The sequence below is a fragment of the Monosiga brevicollis genome, genomic scaffold, assembly GCF_000002865.3.
Source record: "Monosiga brevicollis MX1 MONBRscaffold_4 genomic scaffold, whole genome shotgun sequence".
NCBI classification, from domain to species: domain Eukaryota; class Choanoflagellata; order Craspedida; family Salpingoecidae; genus Monosiga; species Monosiga brevicollis.
This window is the reverse complement of record NW_001865041.1, coordinates 1,732,352-1,747,055: the sequence shown is the minus strand read 5'-3', so window position 1 is coordinate 1,747,055 and position 14,704 is coordinate 1,732,352. Positions and strand designations below refer to the sequence as shown.

Sequence of the window (14,704 nt, the reverse complement as noted above, 5' to 3'; positions counted from 1 at the left end):
GGGGGGGGGGGGCACGTGAAGGCTGGACTTGAGTTGTCTGCGCCTGGCGCTGAGAGATGTGCCAAAGGCGAGCGTGGTTTCGCCTGGTTATTGGTTTTGTTATTAGTTGCTTTTTTGTATTGTCTTCAATCCCTCCTAGCCTGTCCCAAGGCGGGGCCTTTATTATTTTACTCTGGCTCCAATTCCTGTTGGGCGGCGCTGCGCGCTGCATGAGCATACTGAGGTACCAATTGACATGTGAATCAAATGGCAGGTTATGCTTGTCACGACTGGCAGAGAGAAAGAGAGAAAGTTGATGGGTCTTTGACCGAAATACAATGGATTGTGATGAAAAGCCAAGCCTCAAGACGACGCGTGCCTTGAACCCTTGGCAGTAAGAAGGGGTGCTTCACCTTTTCAAGCTTATTTTACAAGAACAGAGCGATAATGTCGCTGGCTTCAAAATAGCCTTGCACACGTTGACTGCGATCAACGAGGGGCACGTGTTCCTGCTGCGTTCCGTGCAGGCGCCGAACAATTGCGTCCAGACTATCTTGGAGTAGAGCGGTCACCGGGGCCTCTGGTCGGCGGCTGTGTAGACAACGCTCCAGCGATTGGTCCATCAGGCGAATGGCAGATTTGTTCAACAACAGGGCTCTGTGTATGCGAGGCGGAGGCAGCCGTGGTGGATGTGAGACATCTACCTGACCTTTCCTACCTCTCACAGACAGCAGAAAATTGTGTGCCAACGCAACCAGGTACCACCAAACAGTCTTCTGTTGTCGTTGATGACACGACCGCCTTTGACCCCAGAGGCGAACGAAACGTACATGACATCCAAAAGACTGATGACGCCCATGAGCTGGCCGTCTGGGTCAACGACGGCCACGGCAGTTTGACGCTGCGTTCAATGGCCCGACGGTGGACCATGCACGGTCAGCCCAGTGAAGGTTGTGCCGAGCAGCCCAACAATAACAGCAATGCCGTGTGGTATGATGACTTTTCTGACGACGTTCATACCTTTTCGCGCATGGCTTGGAGCGCGCTCCAGAGCGTGGCAGTACCGGCAACGGTGTCGGTTTTGAAGTGCAGGCTGAGGCCGAGGCCACTGATGGGTTGGAAGAGAAGCTCGCGAATGGGGCCCACGGCGTACAGTAGGGCGTTGACAATGTCCGAGCGTGTGATGCCATTGACGAGATGGCCATCAGCGGCGCGAACAAAGACGGTGGAGATGGCAATGTCGCCATGGAGAGCAAGGACGGACATGAGGTGGGCGTCCTCCTCCACAGTGACGAGATCGCTGAGGAGGCTGTATGAGTCGCCGTTGAGATCACCCAAGGTGAAGGAGTGAAGGTCAACGTAGAGGTCTTCGGGCTCTTCGCTGCAGCAGTGGCGGAGAGTATCGCAGTGATCCAAGAGGAAGCTAGAGAATTCGAGGCGAACGTTATTTGGCACATTGTACGAGCGCGTGTGAGAGAGAAATTTGCGGGTGCTGGCAGAGCAGGAGTGGGAGGGGGTGGCCCACATTGGCGATGAGGGTGCAGGGGGCGGTACGGGAGTTGACCGAGTAGCTTTGGCTCAGTCTCAAACGTACTTGAGAAGGGTCAAGAGATCAAATACGCCCACAAAATTGTGAGGCTGGTCATGGCGATGGACTGTGTATGAATGCGGGCCAGGAAAATGGGGTCAGATGAAACGGGCAGTGTCCAGAGATGAACTCGGGCAAGAATCTTTGACCAGCGGAAACAAGTTACCAGGTATGGCCGAGACGTGGTTTGCCGCCAGAGTCGCACAGGCGTCGCCCAGGCGCGTGGTATCAGCGAGCGTCACCACGGCATCGCGAGCCGCCGTGGGGAAGGCCTTGGCACTGGTGCGGGCAAAGGCAGCTTGCAGCTGCTCCTTGTGTCCGAGCAATTCATCAGCGGTGGTGGTCGCCACCGGCGACGCCGGAGAGATGGTCAGCGCCATGTCAAGGTCGGCAGGTGTTATTGTGGTGCTGCGGGGCGACAAAGTCGAGGGATGGCAGGGAGGGCTGCGCGTGTCAACGTGTCAGTTTACGCTCAAGCACAAAATGACGCCCGCGTATTGGCCAGCTACCCTGACGCCTCGCACGTACCAGAGTGTTCTGTTTCCGTGTTCCGTTGCTGGGGTGGCGGGTTTTGCTGATGCAAGGCACTGGCTACAAGGTCATCATCATCAAGGCACACACATCAACATCATCACCATCAACATCAACATCAACATCAACATCAACATCAACATCAACAAGCAAGCAAGCTTTTTCCATTCTCTGCTTGCTTGCGGCTCTGCTTGTGTTGTTGACTGTTGGACTGATGTGGTGATGACGATGCCGTGCCATCTCTCTCCCCTGCGGTTTGAAGCAGTAACGGATAGGGTGCATGCGAGCACTTGATCGCCATCAGCGCCATCAGGCCCCGTGTTCTGATCTGATGGTACTCCCAGGACCTCATGATCCAGATGGGATGCCGGAGCTGCAACCGATCAGCTCCAAGCGCGCGTCTTTCATCACAGACCTGCATCCCAAGGATGCCATTTTCTCACTGCTTTCGCCCTCGGTACATCAACAAAAAGGTAAAATACTTTTACATGTACTTTGGCCAGCACACAAAGTGTGAGCAGCTGCACAAAGCAAAAAAGGTGCTTTGTGGGATGACATGCTGCGATAAGCAGCACAACCGGTGAATTACTCAATGCCATAACCTAACAACGTTGAAATAACTTTTTGAGAGAGAGATGTGTGTGTGTGCGGCGTCATCATGGGAGCTTGGGTCACCAAGGATAAAGTATGAGTGAGCATAAGCGATCCGATATGGCAGCCACATGGAGATGCTGGCGCTTACCCAGCCAACATATGGCGCTCTGGTTCTGGTAGAGAGGCATATCGGGCGGGTGCCGGTTCATAATTTCAAGAACTCGGGTCGTGCGGGTGTGGGTCACTTGAACGTGGCGAATACACATGACCACAACTTCAGCAACCCACCGAATGTGCGAAACCCCCATCAACCCCCTCCTCCCAACCAGGCAGGGACTGACTGACCAACCCAATGCCGCCCGTGCACCGCCCACAATTTTGCCTCCAATTGCTCCTCGTGCTATACTCACACTTTGTTCAGACGCGCTGCCGACAGGCCATTCACATCTGCCCACCCGCATTTTCCTGTCAATCGGCATCCCTTTCACACACACACACACACACACACACACACACACACACACACACACACACACACACACACACACACACACACACCCGCTGCTCCCCCCCCCCGACCCCTGGTTATAACCCGACCGCCTTCCACATAAAATAAAAAAAAAGCAGCTTTTCCCCTGGGCCCCACGAGTTCTCTGACGTGCGCCTGACTTGACCACCGGCCATGGCTGCCACCGCCGCTCAGTCTTGCCACGCTAACATGCCTGCCCATCCTGAGGAACACACGTCTTGCGTCATCTGTCTGTACGTTGCACCCCGACAAACTCCCCCTCATCGGTGCTGTTCATGCCAGGTTTACCAAGCCTCACCCCTCGCTCGCTGTCCTCCAGGGATGACGATGCCGTTCATGAGCCCATGACGATGCTGGAGGAATGTAAGCATGTCTTTCACACGGGCTGCCTCCAGGGCTGGCTCGATCAACATTCGAGCTGCCCCGTTTGTCGCTGCATTGCCGTCAACGCCCATCCCTGTGCCTACCGTGGCAGCTTCGTGATTCCCTACGCCTGCTCGCCAACCGCCCTGCACAAGCTGATGGCAAAGCACGTCTCCTGCCACCGACCTTCAAGCCGTCGCTTTACCTGGACCTTGAGCGTGACCGAAGGCAGCGCCACGCTGATGCCCCGCCCGTCCAAGCCCAAAGCTCGCTGGTTTTGGCGCTCGTCCACCGACGTTGACACCCGCACACCCCACCACTTTAACATGCGCAACATTCAAACCGTTCTGGCCCACGGGGAGTGCCTCCTCCTTCTGGCCCCAGAAACGCATGCGCGGCAGTCCTCCAGCGCCACAGCCACCCACCTTCGCGTCAACATTCTGGTCCTGGAAAATACAAACGTGGTAAGGCGCACGGCTCGGACCCCCACCCACAACTTGATGCTCGATGCTCATCACCATCCCTGTTTATGGTTTTTTTCTGCCCGCCCATTGCGTCACCGTTAGTGTACCAATGTGCTTAAGAAACTTTATGGTTACACCAAGTCAAATCGCCAGCCCATGCAGCCGTTGCTGTCATGGTGAAATCCGCCAAGTTTTTTTTTTTTTCTTCTTTTGCATTCCGGCGGATGCATACCTGAGGCGCATGCTGGTCTACGGCCAATGGTGCTTAGCAAACACGGCATGTCACAAAGCCAACAGGTTATGCGAGGCGTTTTATTTGTCCTCTGATTAGTAGGCTACTTTTAGTTTAGAATAATTTAGATCCTGTTCTAGACATGTCCAATACCACCCCGATCATACGCCGTGCAGACACGGAACCAAGATTGTGTAGTTGTGCTGTGCAGTGCATTTGATGCATATTTTCACATTCTCTTAGGCTCATTACTTGTAAATTGAAGGTGTTTCGCTGTCAACTCGACTAGTGCCGCCAATTTGTCATGTCGATTTTTCACATGGTGCAAAAAAGTGCACGTTGTAGACCAATCAGGGTAACCAGCCTGAGCCAACAACTTTTGAATAACGACAGGTTCAATCACACACATCTTGCCAACTGCTCTGTGCACAGCACGAGGCGACACAGACCGGTACACATGACCGATCATCTGGCAAGACGGGAAGAGTAAGGTCAAGAACATATTAACTAAACACGAAACACGTGTAGCAACACACAAAGCCGTCGGTTCCCGACCGCAGCGAGGCGCAAACAGGATTGGCTTGATTCGCTACCACAAGTAGGCTGATGATCGAGATTTGACCTTGATCAGATGCAGACGGGCAGAGCACGGTTTAGTGGAAAGCAGCCTGCTTGGGGCGCATCCAGCTCTTGACGCCCGTGGCCTTGTGGCCGGTCAGCTCCTTGACGTCTGACGACTTTTCCTTGGTGACCTTGCTGCCCTTGTCAAAGTAACGAAGGAGCTCCATCATGCCATTCACCTGCCATTCAGGATAACCCAATTGCAGGAAGGCCTGCTTGGTCTCATCCCATGACACTTGAACGTAGTCTACGTCCTTGTCCAGCACCTTGGACACACTCTTGGCAATCTTGCTGTACGAGGTCGGCTTCATAGCCACCTACGAGCCAAACATGATGGAGCCCCGTGTGTGAGTGCCAAGCCTGCGGTGTAGCGGTGTAACAGGTGTGGCCATGCACGCAACCACGACTGCCAATTGGGATGGCATACACACCTTGTATGTCTTGCCATGGTGAGGCTCATGGTTGGCCAGAATGGCAGCAGCAGCCTCACCCACGTCGCTCACGGCCACGGGGGAGAATTTCTTGCGCGAATTCACCGGGGCATAAATCTTGCTCTGGCTGCGAATGGTGGCTACAAGAAGAAGAAAGAGAGGTAAACGAAGCAAGCGCATGAGAAAGGGCGTCGGCTATCAAACAACAACTCACGGGATGACGCTCAGACACGCATACATGCAGTCGAGCGAGGCGTACCTTGCGACGACCACAGGTTGTCAATGAAGAATGGCACACGTAGAATGGCGTAATCCACGATCTTGTTCTTCAGATACCGTTCGATGGGGCCAAACTGGCGTCCAAAAATGGTATCAGTGTCCGCGGTGATGACGCTGAGCAAGAGGATGAACTTGGCATTGGCTGCCACGGCACCTTCAATGGCATTCTGAGCCAGGCGCTCACGGTCAATGTGGCCAGGGACAACGACTAGCGGACGAGCGCATCATCATTGCAAGTGAGTACGGGGAGGGAGCAGAGTGCACGCGCGCGGTCATTCGTGACGCATCCCCAGAGACACGGCGGGCGTCACAACGTACCAAAGACGGCGTCGGCATTGGCGCAGACGGTGCGGATGCTCGGCTTGTCGTTCATGTCGGCATGGACAACGTGGATGTTGGTACCGAGGCGTTCGATTTCGCGGGCCTTGGCCGACTGTGGGTCGCGCACTCCGGCCTTGACGTTGGTATTGCTGGCATACTTGGCGGCGAGGGCCTTGATGGTGGCAGTGCCGACCTGACCGGATGAGCCGATCACGACGACGTTTTGCGCAAGAGATGTCATGGTGCAGGTGTTCTGTCAAAGAAATATGAAGCAAAGAGCACGGAAAAGTAAAACTTGCAATGGGCCTTGAGCGACTGATGACGTCAAGGCTGGCAATAAAAGATCTCCAATATAGTAAAGTAGTACTTGTTGGATAGTTGAAGTGATTGATGTAAAATGCTTGATTGACGCCAGACGGCGACACTTGTATCACGCCGGCGGGGCAAGTGGATGCCAGCGCGGCAGAAGACTGCGAGCGAATATTGAGCGTGCTTCAGTCAGGGCTGATCCATGGGCATTGCGGCCAGTGCTAACCCCCTGATCACCGAGTCACCTTGCCTCGAACGCATGGAAAGAAGCTGGAGGAGTGCATGGATGTGGCCGTGATCACGGATGAGCAGGGCAAAGCTGATCAGTTGTGGCCATCACAGCCTGTTGATTGCCTCTTTCCTGGTGCGCACGATCACAGATCAAGCTCAGGATCACAACACGTTTTCAATCCTCCCCAGAGGTTTCTCCTCGAAATCACACCATTACACAAACGCACACTACCGGTATTTGTACACCATGCTAGCCGTTGCCCGCCGCCGCTCTCCGCCATCACGCTGGCATCCTGGTCAACATGCGCGCGCGCGCAACCTTCATCGCCATCATCATGCTGACAATGCGCGAAAGACGATTGCAAACATGCAAACATGTTCCCCGCCGCGAACGCAGTGACAGAATTACATGTATTATCTGACATTTTATGTTGGAGGGTGTTTATTAACATTGTTTGGACAAAAACTGGAGAGCGAATTCAACTGAGGCACCAAGAGCGTCAAAACGCGCGGTTGGCCGGCAGCACGTTGGATCCTTGACATGGCACCCAAGCCACACGGCTTGGCAACACGGCCAGACGGCTTTGTACGCCTCATGGCATGCCCGATTTTGCTGCGGTGGATCCCTCCTTTTTGTTTGCACTCTGGGAAAACCAGAGACGATCCGTGGATGGCCCGCCGGAGGACAGGGGAATGGAGAGCAGAGGTTGAGCCTAACACGATTGACTTGCTTGCAGATGACACGAATCAAAACCACCAATCAACGCCGGGGCTCTAGGGCAGGGCCAGGTCGGGCAGGAAGGCGACCAGGGGCTCGGCGGTCTTGCCGCCCGTCGTCATGGCTGCCAATTCTTCAGCAACCACGCGGGCGCGAGCGAGAGCGTCGGCCTACAAGCAACAGATACGGGAGATAAATCAATGAGAGCCACAAGGAGATGAGCGGCCCCGCTGGGTTTGGTCAACGGCAAGGCAAACTCGGCTACCCCGATTCAACAATAGGCAAACGCACGCAAAGATCGGCGGTGGCAAGTGGCGACTCGCTGAGAATGGCCACAGCGTGTTCGGCGTCGTGAACGGCGGGTCGCGGGTAAAGATCCGAAGTCACAATGTCCACCTTGCCGTGTTGTACCACTAGTGTGCTGTAGAAAATGCAGGGCCAGGACATTGAGGTTGTGAGGGAAGGTGTCCACGAATAGTCCAGCAAGGTTTGAAGTGTATACACCACTGGGTGATGATGCCCAGATGCAACCTGTGACTGCCACGCGCAGGCGCGCATGTGCAAAACAATTTGCGCAAAGGAAAAGGAACGGAACGAGTGATCGGGGCGGGCACACCTGTATTCGCGCGTCCGTTGCAAGATTTCATTCGTGTCCAAGGTTTCAGGAGCGTCGCTCGTGCTGATCAGATTCCTGCCCAGCGCGGATGCAGTTGGTCGGAGAGCAAACAGTGAGCCCAAGCAGGGGGAGCCAGCCGTCGCTCCAGGCACTCGAGGAAGGGTACGTCCAGCACATCCAATGCGCAGGGGGCGGGGACCCACTTTTCAGTGTTGGCTACAATGTCTGTGAAAAACTGTTCCTCATTGATGCGTTGCTCGGTGTACGAAGTGCCTAGGTTATCATCGCGCAACCTAGGAGACGCACGCAGTGGTGAAAGCGGGCTGTGACCAAACGACCAAGCAGGCCAAGGAGGCTGGGGTTTGACAGTGCTGTTCTGAGAGCGTCACCATCATATACACACTTGGGCAGGGGGCCGCCAGGCACGCTGATGGCTATGAGTCGGTGCACCAGAACCACAGGGTGAGGCAGGAGCCGCCACGGCCCAATACCAGGGTTCGGATCCAAGTGACCCAGCGCAGCCAACACCCTTGACAAGAAAAAAGAGCGCACACGACAGGGAGACCTGTCTTTTCCCAAGTGACCGAGCTGTTGGTGTCGTACCATCGGATGAATTGTTGGCCTTGGCCTGGCGTGGGCGATTCGACTCTTCGACCACTATCGGAGGAAAACAACGCATAGCGTGGGAAAAGGGGGGGGGAAACAGGTGCAAGTGAGCACGGAAAGCAGGTAGGAACTCGGACGGAGCGTGATTGGTGCAGAGGCTCGGCAACATGACCGCCTTTGGTCGGCCCTGAGCTCAACGAACCTTTCTGACGAGATTGATCGCAACCCATGATTGGCGGGTCGGGTTGGTCTTGGTTGCGGGTGGTAGCGGTGGCAACAAAAAGGTGTTTGAAGGCCTCGCGCACAGACGGTCGAGGAACGTTGTCGAAACCAAGAGTACCAACGATGGCCAAATGGGCCGAGGGCAACCGAAGACGGAACGGCACACCGCAAAACGAGTCACAGCAGGTGTCGCACGAAAACGAGAAAACGAGGGTAAGGCGGGAAACTCGGGACAGTCTTCTCGCAGACCAGCAGACTCGGTCTGGGAAGAGACTGGAGAAGACTGGTGGTCTGGAGGGAGACTGACTGGCGCGATTTTCGCACGTGTTGCGCTTTGACGCACACACATGTAGCAGACGCGCACACATGTAGCACATTGCACTAGCGACCCTTGGCCAATCTTGGCGAGGTCTGGCTTACTACCAAGTGGTATCGCGTCAATGTCAGACGCACATGTACAACTTTGGACAACGTCTTACGCTCTTTCTTTTCTTTTCTTTTCTTCTTTTCTTTCCTCTCTTGTGAGAACTCCACTGAAGCAACAACAACACGAAACCAAAACGTGCCGTAACTTGTTTTCTCGCTGGTATTTTTCTCCTTGAGAGAGACTCGGCGTGTGATTTTGGCAGCCCCCCTGTTGCCCTCTTTTCCGCGGCCTCTCTACTGGCTGGCATCTTTCAAGGCATCCAATCACCTCAACCAGGTGCTGGATCCTGTCTACGAGCTGACACCCTCTGAGGTATGTGAATCCATCAATATGTTGGCCACTTGGCGTTGTGCCATGTCGTTTTGGGGACGCTTGCGATCGGAATCGAGTACTGCTGGTGGTGCTGTCCAGACGATCATCATCTCTGATGATGATGATTCCGATCGCACACATCATGATCCCCGCTCTTGGCGTTTTTGATGTTGTTGCCGAACCCTCGTGTTGGCGCGTGGCCTGGTCTTGCTTGTGGTTGGAAGGCTGCTGGTGGTGCCGCTTGTCCATCGCGAGTCCGATTCTGGCTTGTGCTGCGATCGCGGCCGTGCCGTGCAGTCCGCCGTTGCGATCAAGCCGCTTGATCGGGACAGTGTAGACTGCATGTGCTCTCGTACTGCCCTCATCCTCGGATGCTCTTCTTGTGTTGCTGATACTTGGCTCTTTAGATTTTCTGGTGCCCTTTTCAAGAATCGATCGACACGATGCGTGCTCTGACCATGCTCGCACTTTTGCTGGCTGCCATGGCGGCCAGCGCTGCCACCAATACTACTGCTGCTTCCACTGCTGCGCCCACCACCACTACTGCTGCTTCCGCTAACACTACTGCTGCTTCCACTACTGCTGCGCCCACCACCACTACTGCTGCTTCCGCTAACACTACTGCCGCCACCACTACTGCTGCTTCCGCTAATACTACTGCTGCTTCCACTACTGCTGCTTCCACCACCACTACTGCCGCTTCCGCTAACACTACTGCCGCTTCCACTACTGCTGCTCCCACCACCACGACTGCTGCTTCTGCTAATACTACTGCTGCTTCCACTACTGCTGCGCCCACCACCACTACTGCTGCTTCCGCTAATACTACTGCTGCTTCCACTACTGCTGCGCCCACCACCACTACTGCTGCTTCCGCTAACACTACTGCCGCTTCCACTACTGCTGCTCCCACCACCACGACTGCTGCTTCCGCTAATACTACTGCTGCTTCCACTACTGTTGCGCCCACCACCACTACTGCTGCTTCCGCTAATACTACTGCCGCTTCCACTACTGCTGCTCCCACCACCACGACTGCTGCTTCTGCTAATACTACTGCTGCTTCCACTACTGCTGCGCCCACCACCACTACTGCTGCTTCCGCTAATACTACTGCTGCTTCCACTACTGCTGCTTCCACTACTGTTGCGCCCACCACCACCATGACACCGGCCGGTGTGAGCTGTATCATCAACGCTGGTCAGTCAATGCTGATGTTATGCAATATTCGACATGCTTGTATTGCGCTCACTGTAACTTCTTCCTCGCTGGTAGATTACGGATGCATCCAAGACCATGCTCTTGTACGCCACAACGAGCGCGAACCAATGAGGCTGTTCTCTTTGGCGTGAGACATTGCTCACTTCTGCCTCCACCGCACCCGCTCCTTAACTGCTTTTGTAGAACCGTACTCTGGACACCAAGGCTGGTGTGGCGAACAGGTGAGCTGCCGAGCGTGGGCCTTTGGCTGCTCTGACCAGTACAGAGAGGGGCTGATGCGTTTGGTATGTCTGGCTCACAATTTGGTGTTCCACCTCTGCATCCGCAGCCAAGTGGAATGCGCTGCCGCCTGCTATGCTATTGGAAGCAAGTTTGTGGCTGGCATTGAGAACGGCAATGAATGCTGGTGCTCCATGGCCACGCAAGCGGGTGCCATTGGCAACTCGGCCGACCCCAGTATGTTGCATGACTCCTTTCCTTGCTTTCTTCAATTCTGCGCCCGCTCATGCTCGTTGGCTTGCTCGCAAACAGGTGCCTGTGATAAGCCCTGTGCCGATGCACCGACGGAGAAATGCGGCGGCTTTTTTGCTTTAACTGAGTTTGCCTTTGCCTGTCATGCCGCGCCCCACCCCAACACGACTGCCACGGCCACACCCACCTCCAACCCCAACACGACCGCCACGGCCACACCCACCTCCAACCCCAACACGACCGCCACGGCCACACCCACCTCCAACCCCAACACGACCGCTACACCCGCCTCTACCACCGCACCCGCGCCGACCACGACAGTGTCCCCTACGGCAAATAAGCAGACGCTTGTAGCAGAGGGCCACATTGCTGTGGCCTTTACTGATCTCATTATCAGCTACGTCGAGGGTATCCCCATGACCGTGCCGTGCACGCCTCATGCTACCCACACCACCTTTGAACCCGCCAACTGCACCGAGACCGGTTCTTGGTCTATTTTTGCCGCCTCTGACTCCTCCATCATTCTCCAGCGCCACGTGTTTGATGCCGACATGGCCGCCACCACTCCTGCCCCAGCCAACTCGACCAGCACCACCACTCCTGCCCCGGCCAACTCGACCACCACCACCACTCTTGCACCGAGCAACTCGACCACCACCACCACTCTTGCACCGAGCAACTCGACCACCACCACCACTCTTGCACCGAGCAACTCGACCACCGCCCCCATGTCCACCACAACGGCCATGCCATTGCCGGCGGAGGTCCGCATCAATCAAATGACAATCGAGTTTAGCCGCAAGACCAAGGCCATAACTAGCATTACGTTTGCTCACACTGTGGGCAACGCAACCCTCTTTACGATTGTCTTCAATGGCGCGGACCTGGCCAACATCATGAAGGTGGTTGAACCCAAGCACTCGTTCGCCTGCTCACATATCAACGTCAAGGGTACACTCTACAACGGTGCAATGGAAAAGTTGAGTGCCGCAACCCTGGCCATCGCTCCCCTCCAGTATCAGGCCGACTCTGTGGGCAATGCCACGTTTGCTCCTCCTGTCCCATGCGCTGCCGACCAACCCACGACCTCCTCGACCTCTTCCACTGGCTCGCCGGGCACCACGAGCTCCCCAAGCAGCAAGAAGCACAAGAACAAGGGCGGCGCCATTGCCGGTGGTATTATTGGTGCTATTGCCGGCGTGGGCCTCGTCTTTGGCATCATTCGATGGAAGACGGGCTCTTTCACCCCCTGGTCTCGCCAAGACGCATACACGCCCATTGAGAGCGATGTACGTTGACTTGCACTTTTCTCAGGGTTTGCTCTGATCCATGATCCTCTCACCCTGTGTTATTTGGTGCCCGCTTTGTAGCATTGAAAACAGTGAGGCAATGGATGCTTTGCGCTGGGACGTATCTTACAGCGCGCACCTGCTTTCTTTTGAGCGAGGCTTATCGCTACTTTGTTTTCCATGAAAGGTGTTTTGATTTTTTGTAGTTTTTGTTTGTTTGTTTTCTCCCTCTTCGTTCTCTTTTTCGTTTTTTGTTTTTCATCTGCTTGGTTTGTTGGATTTGGCGACCGTGCAGCAGCTCGTGTGCACCAACCGCCGTTTTACGCATGACTAGGACTTTTTTACAAATTCATGCTTGACATGTGAACACAAAGTCTTGTGTGTGTGTGTGTGTGTGTGTGTGTGTGTGTGTGTGTGTGTGTGTGTGTGTGTGTGTGTGTGTGTGTGTGTGTGTGTTTTTTTAACATGAGATGTTTCATCTGATCTAGATTCTCATAATTCAAACAAAAGCATCATTTCTTTTCTTTCCTCTTTTGATAATCATCCATCAGATCCATATTGAGCGGTCTTGCGGCAAGATGACTGCTCGACAAGCATTCGCCGTGGCGCGGCGGGCGTGCAGCGAGGTGGCCGAGTACATGGTTCAGCGTGGCATGGATGACAGCCTGCAAAGCCTCGGGGCGGCCATGGTGCTGCGACGGGTGGTGCAAAGCAGAGCACCTGGCAGCCGGGCATTTGTGATTCGTGGGGTGGTGCAAACAGAGGAGCAGGGTCAGCTGAATCACCGGCCGAGCTTTGCCGTCGAGCTCGAGTCGAACTACTTTGACCCGTCCCTGGAGGCATGGCGCCATCAGCTGCTACATACTGCACGGCATGAGAATGTCTTTGAGAGCGACCATGAAGCGGAAGCCTTTTTCAGCGAGCACATGTCCTTTGCCCCCCATGCCGCCCTCGGCTCCATCACCATGCTGGAGGGCGCTGCGCTCGCCAACAGCCGGCGCCAGGACCAGTTGTTTGCTTTAGCGGAACAGAATGAGAGCTTGTATTGGCGCAAAGCCGATCGCGTCACACTCAAAATGCGCACCTGGTTTGACAAGCTACCCGCCTAGCGGGCGCGGCCCCGCCGCCTGCTTGACAGTCATAATGGAGATGTGGACGATTGTTGTTGTTTTTTAATAGATTCCTCGTATTTCAACTTTTTGATCCATCATTTTGTCTTGTGCACACACACTGTCTGAATTGCAAAAATAAGATCCAAATCAAAGATGGCAGAGACCCGTTTCAAGTTTGGTTACTGGAAGATCCGCGGCCTGGGCGCATGTACGTGAGCGGCTGGGGATGTTTGTCCAGGGCTCTGATTGGCTCCTAGGAATGGCGGCGTGGGCACGCGGCCTCTCATCCAATGTACTTGTGCTGCACCAGGCTGCCGCATGCTCTTGTGGTACTGCGGCGAGCGGGACTTTGAGGATCGCATGTACGAGCAGGGCGACCCCCCAGCGCTGTCACGCCAGGAGTGGTACGACGAGAAGTATACACTGGGGCTCGACTTTCCCAACCTCCCCTACCTTTTTGACCGTGTCAAGGGGCTCGGTTTGACCCAAACCATGGCCATTCTGGAGCACGTGAGCCGTGAGCTGAAGCCCGAACTCTTGACGGGCTCTGGCCGCGATGCGCCCCGCCTGACCATGGTCCTCAACTTTGTAAGTGTCGGCCGGGGGATCCCGGAGGCCCCGGATCTTGTTACGAGCCGAGCCCTGTTGTCGTCCGCCCGATGCATGCGCCGTGCCGAGCACGCCTGTGCATTCATGAAAAGTTTTTCCTGGCGCGGGTCATACATAGGTCATGGACCTGCACAGCAATTTGTCCTCCTACTTTTACCGGGCGTCAGAGGACGAGGCCAAGCGCATGCGGGAGGAGGTGTTTCCGACCCAGCTGGCGTTGCTCGAAAAGTATCTGGAGAAGGCCGAGGGCCCGTTTTTGGGTGGACATCTGACGTACGCGGATTTTTATGTGGCCGAGGAACTGGACCATGCGGTGGAACTGATCCCCGGTTTCTTGGACGAATTCCCAAGCGTCAAGGCGTACTGGGAGCGCTTCTTTGCCCTGCCCGAGATTGTGGCCTTTCGTGCCTCGCCCCACCACTGCACGCTCGTTAACAACAAGGTGGCCAAGATGAACAACTTTGTGTTTCCCGCTCCGGCCGCGGCGTCCGAGTAGGTGGGCTGGGTTGGGGCCGAAGAGGGGGGGGTCGAGACGTGCACATGCGTCGTGCACACGTGTCGGTTTGAATTGACCCGATGGCTCTGTTGTACTGTTGTACGCAAAAGTGTGGGCCCGAGGCTAATCAGAC

General features: G+C 55.2%; 5 protein-coding genes across 5 annotated transcripts; 3 read left to right on the top strand and 2 right to left on the bottom strand.

The window, feature by feature from the left end:
• Positions 1–700: 700 nt before the first annotated feature.
• MONBRDRAFT_23664 (uncharacterized protein) lies at positions 701–1,947 on the bottom strand (the record flags this gene model as incomplete). Its single annotated transcript, XM_001743725.1, has 4 exons — positions 701–880; positions 1,000–1,360; positions 1,574–1,634; positions 1,734–1,947. 4 exons carry the CDS (start codon positions 1,945–1,947, stop codon positions 701–703), a joined length of 816 nt encoding a protein of 271 aa, XP_001743777.1.
• Positions 1,948–3,374: 1,427 nt separating this feature from the next.
• MONBRDRAFT_6511 (uncharacterized protein) lies at positions 3,375–4,150 on the top strand (the record flags this gene model as incomplete). The annotated part of the gene is made up of 2 exons (XM_001743970.1): positions 3,375–3,454; positions 3,541–4,150. The coding sequence occupies 2 exons, from the start codon at positions 3,375–3,377 to the stop codon at positions 4,148–4,150; spliced, it is 690 nt and encodes a 229-aa protein (XP_001744022.1).
• A 783-nt stretch (positions 4,151–4,933) lies between these two features.
• MONBRDRAFT_23662 (uncharacterized protein) lies at positions 4,934–6,173 on the bottom strand (the record flags this gene model as incomplete). Its single annotated transcript, XM_001743724.1, has 4 exons — positions 4,934–5,218; positions 5,333–5,472; positions 5,592–5,819; positions 5,930–6,173. The coding sequence occupies 4 exons, from the start codon at positions 6,171–6,173 to the stop codon at positions 4,934–4,936; spliced, it is 897 nt and encodes a 298-aa protein (XP_001743776.1).
• A 2,584-nt stretch (positions 6,174–8,757) lies between these two features.
• MONBRDRAFT_36255 (uncharacterized protein) lies at positions 8,758–13,463 on the top strand (the record flags this gene model as incomplete). The annotated part of the gene is made up of 5 exons (XM_001743969.1): positions 8,758–8,847; positions 9,338–9,373; positions 10,778–10,815; positions 10,923–12,354; positions 12,906–13,463. 5 exons carry the CDS (start codon positions 8,758–8,760, stop codon positions 13,461–13,463), a joined length of 2,154 nt encoding a protein of 717 aa, XP_001744021.1.
• Positions 13,464–13,619: 156 nt separating this feature from the next.
• On the top strand, positions 13,620–14,571 carry MONBRDRAFT_6508 (uncharacterized protein; the record flags this gene model as incomplete). Its single annotated transcript, XM_001743968.1, has 3 exons — positions 13,620–13,674; positions 13,777–14,054; positions 14,194–14,571. 3 exons carry the CDS (start codon positions 13,620–13,622, stop codon positions 14,569–14,571), a joined length of 711 nt encoding a protein of 236 aa, XP_001744020.1.
• Between the last annotated feature and the right edge of the window lie 133 nt (positions 14,572–14,704).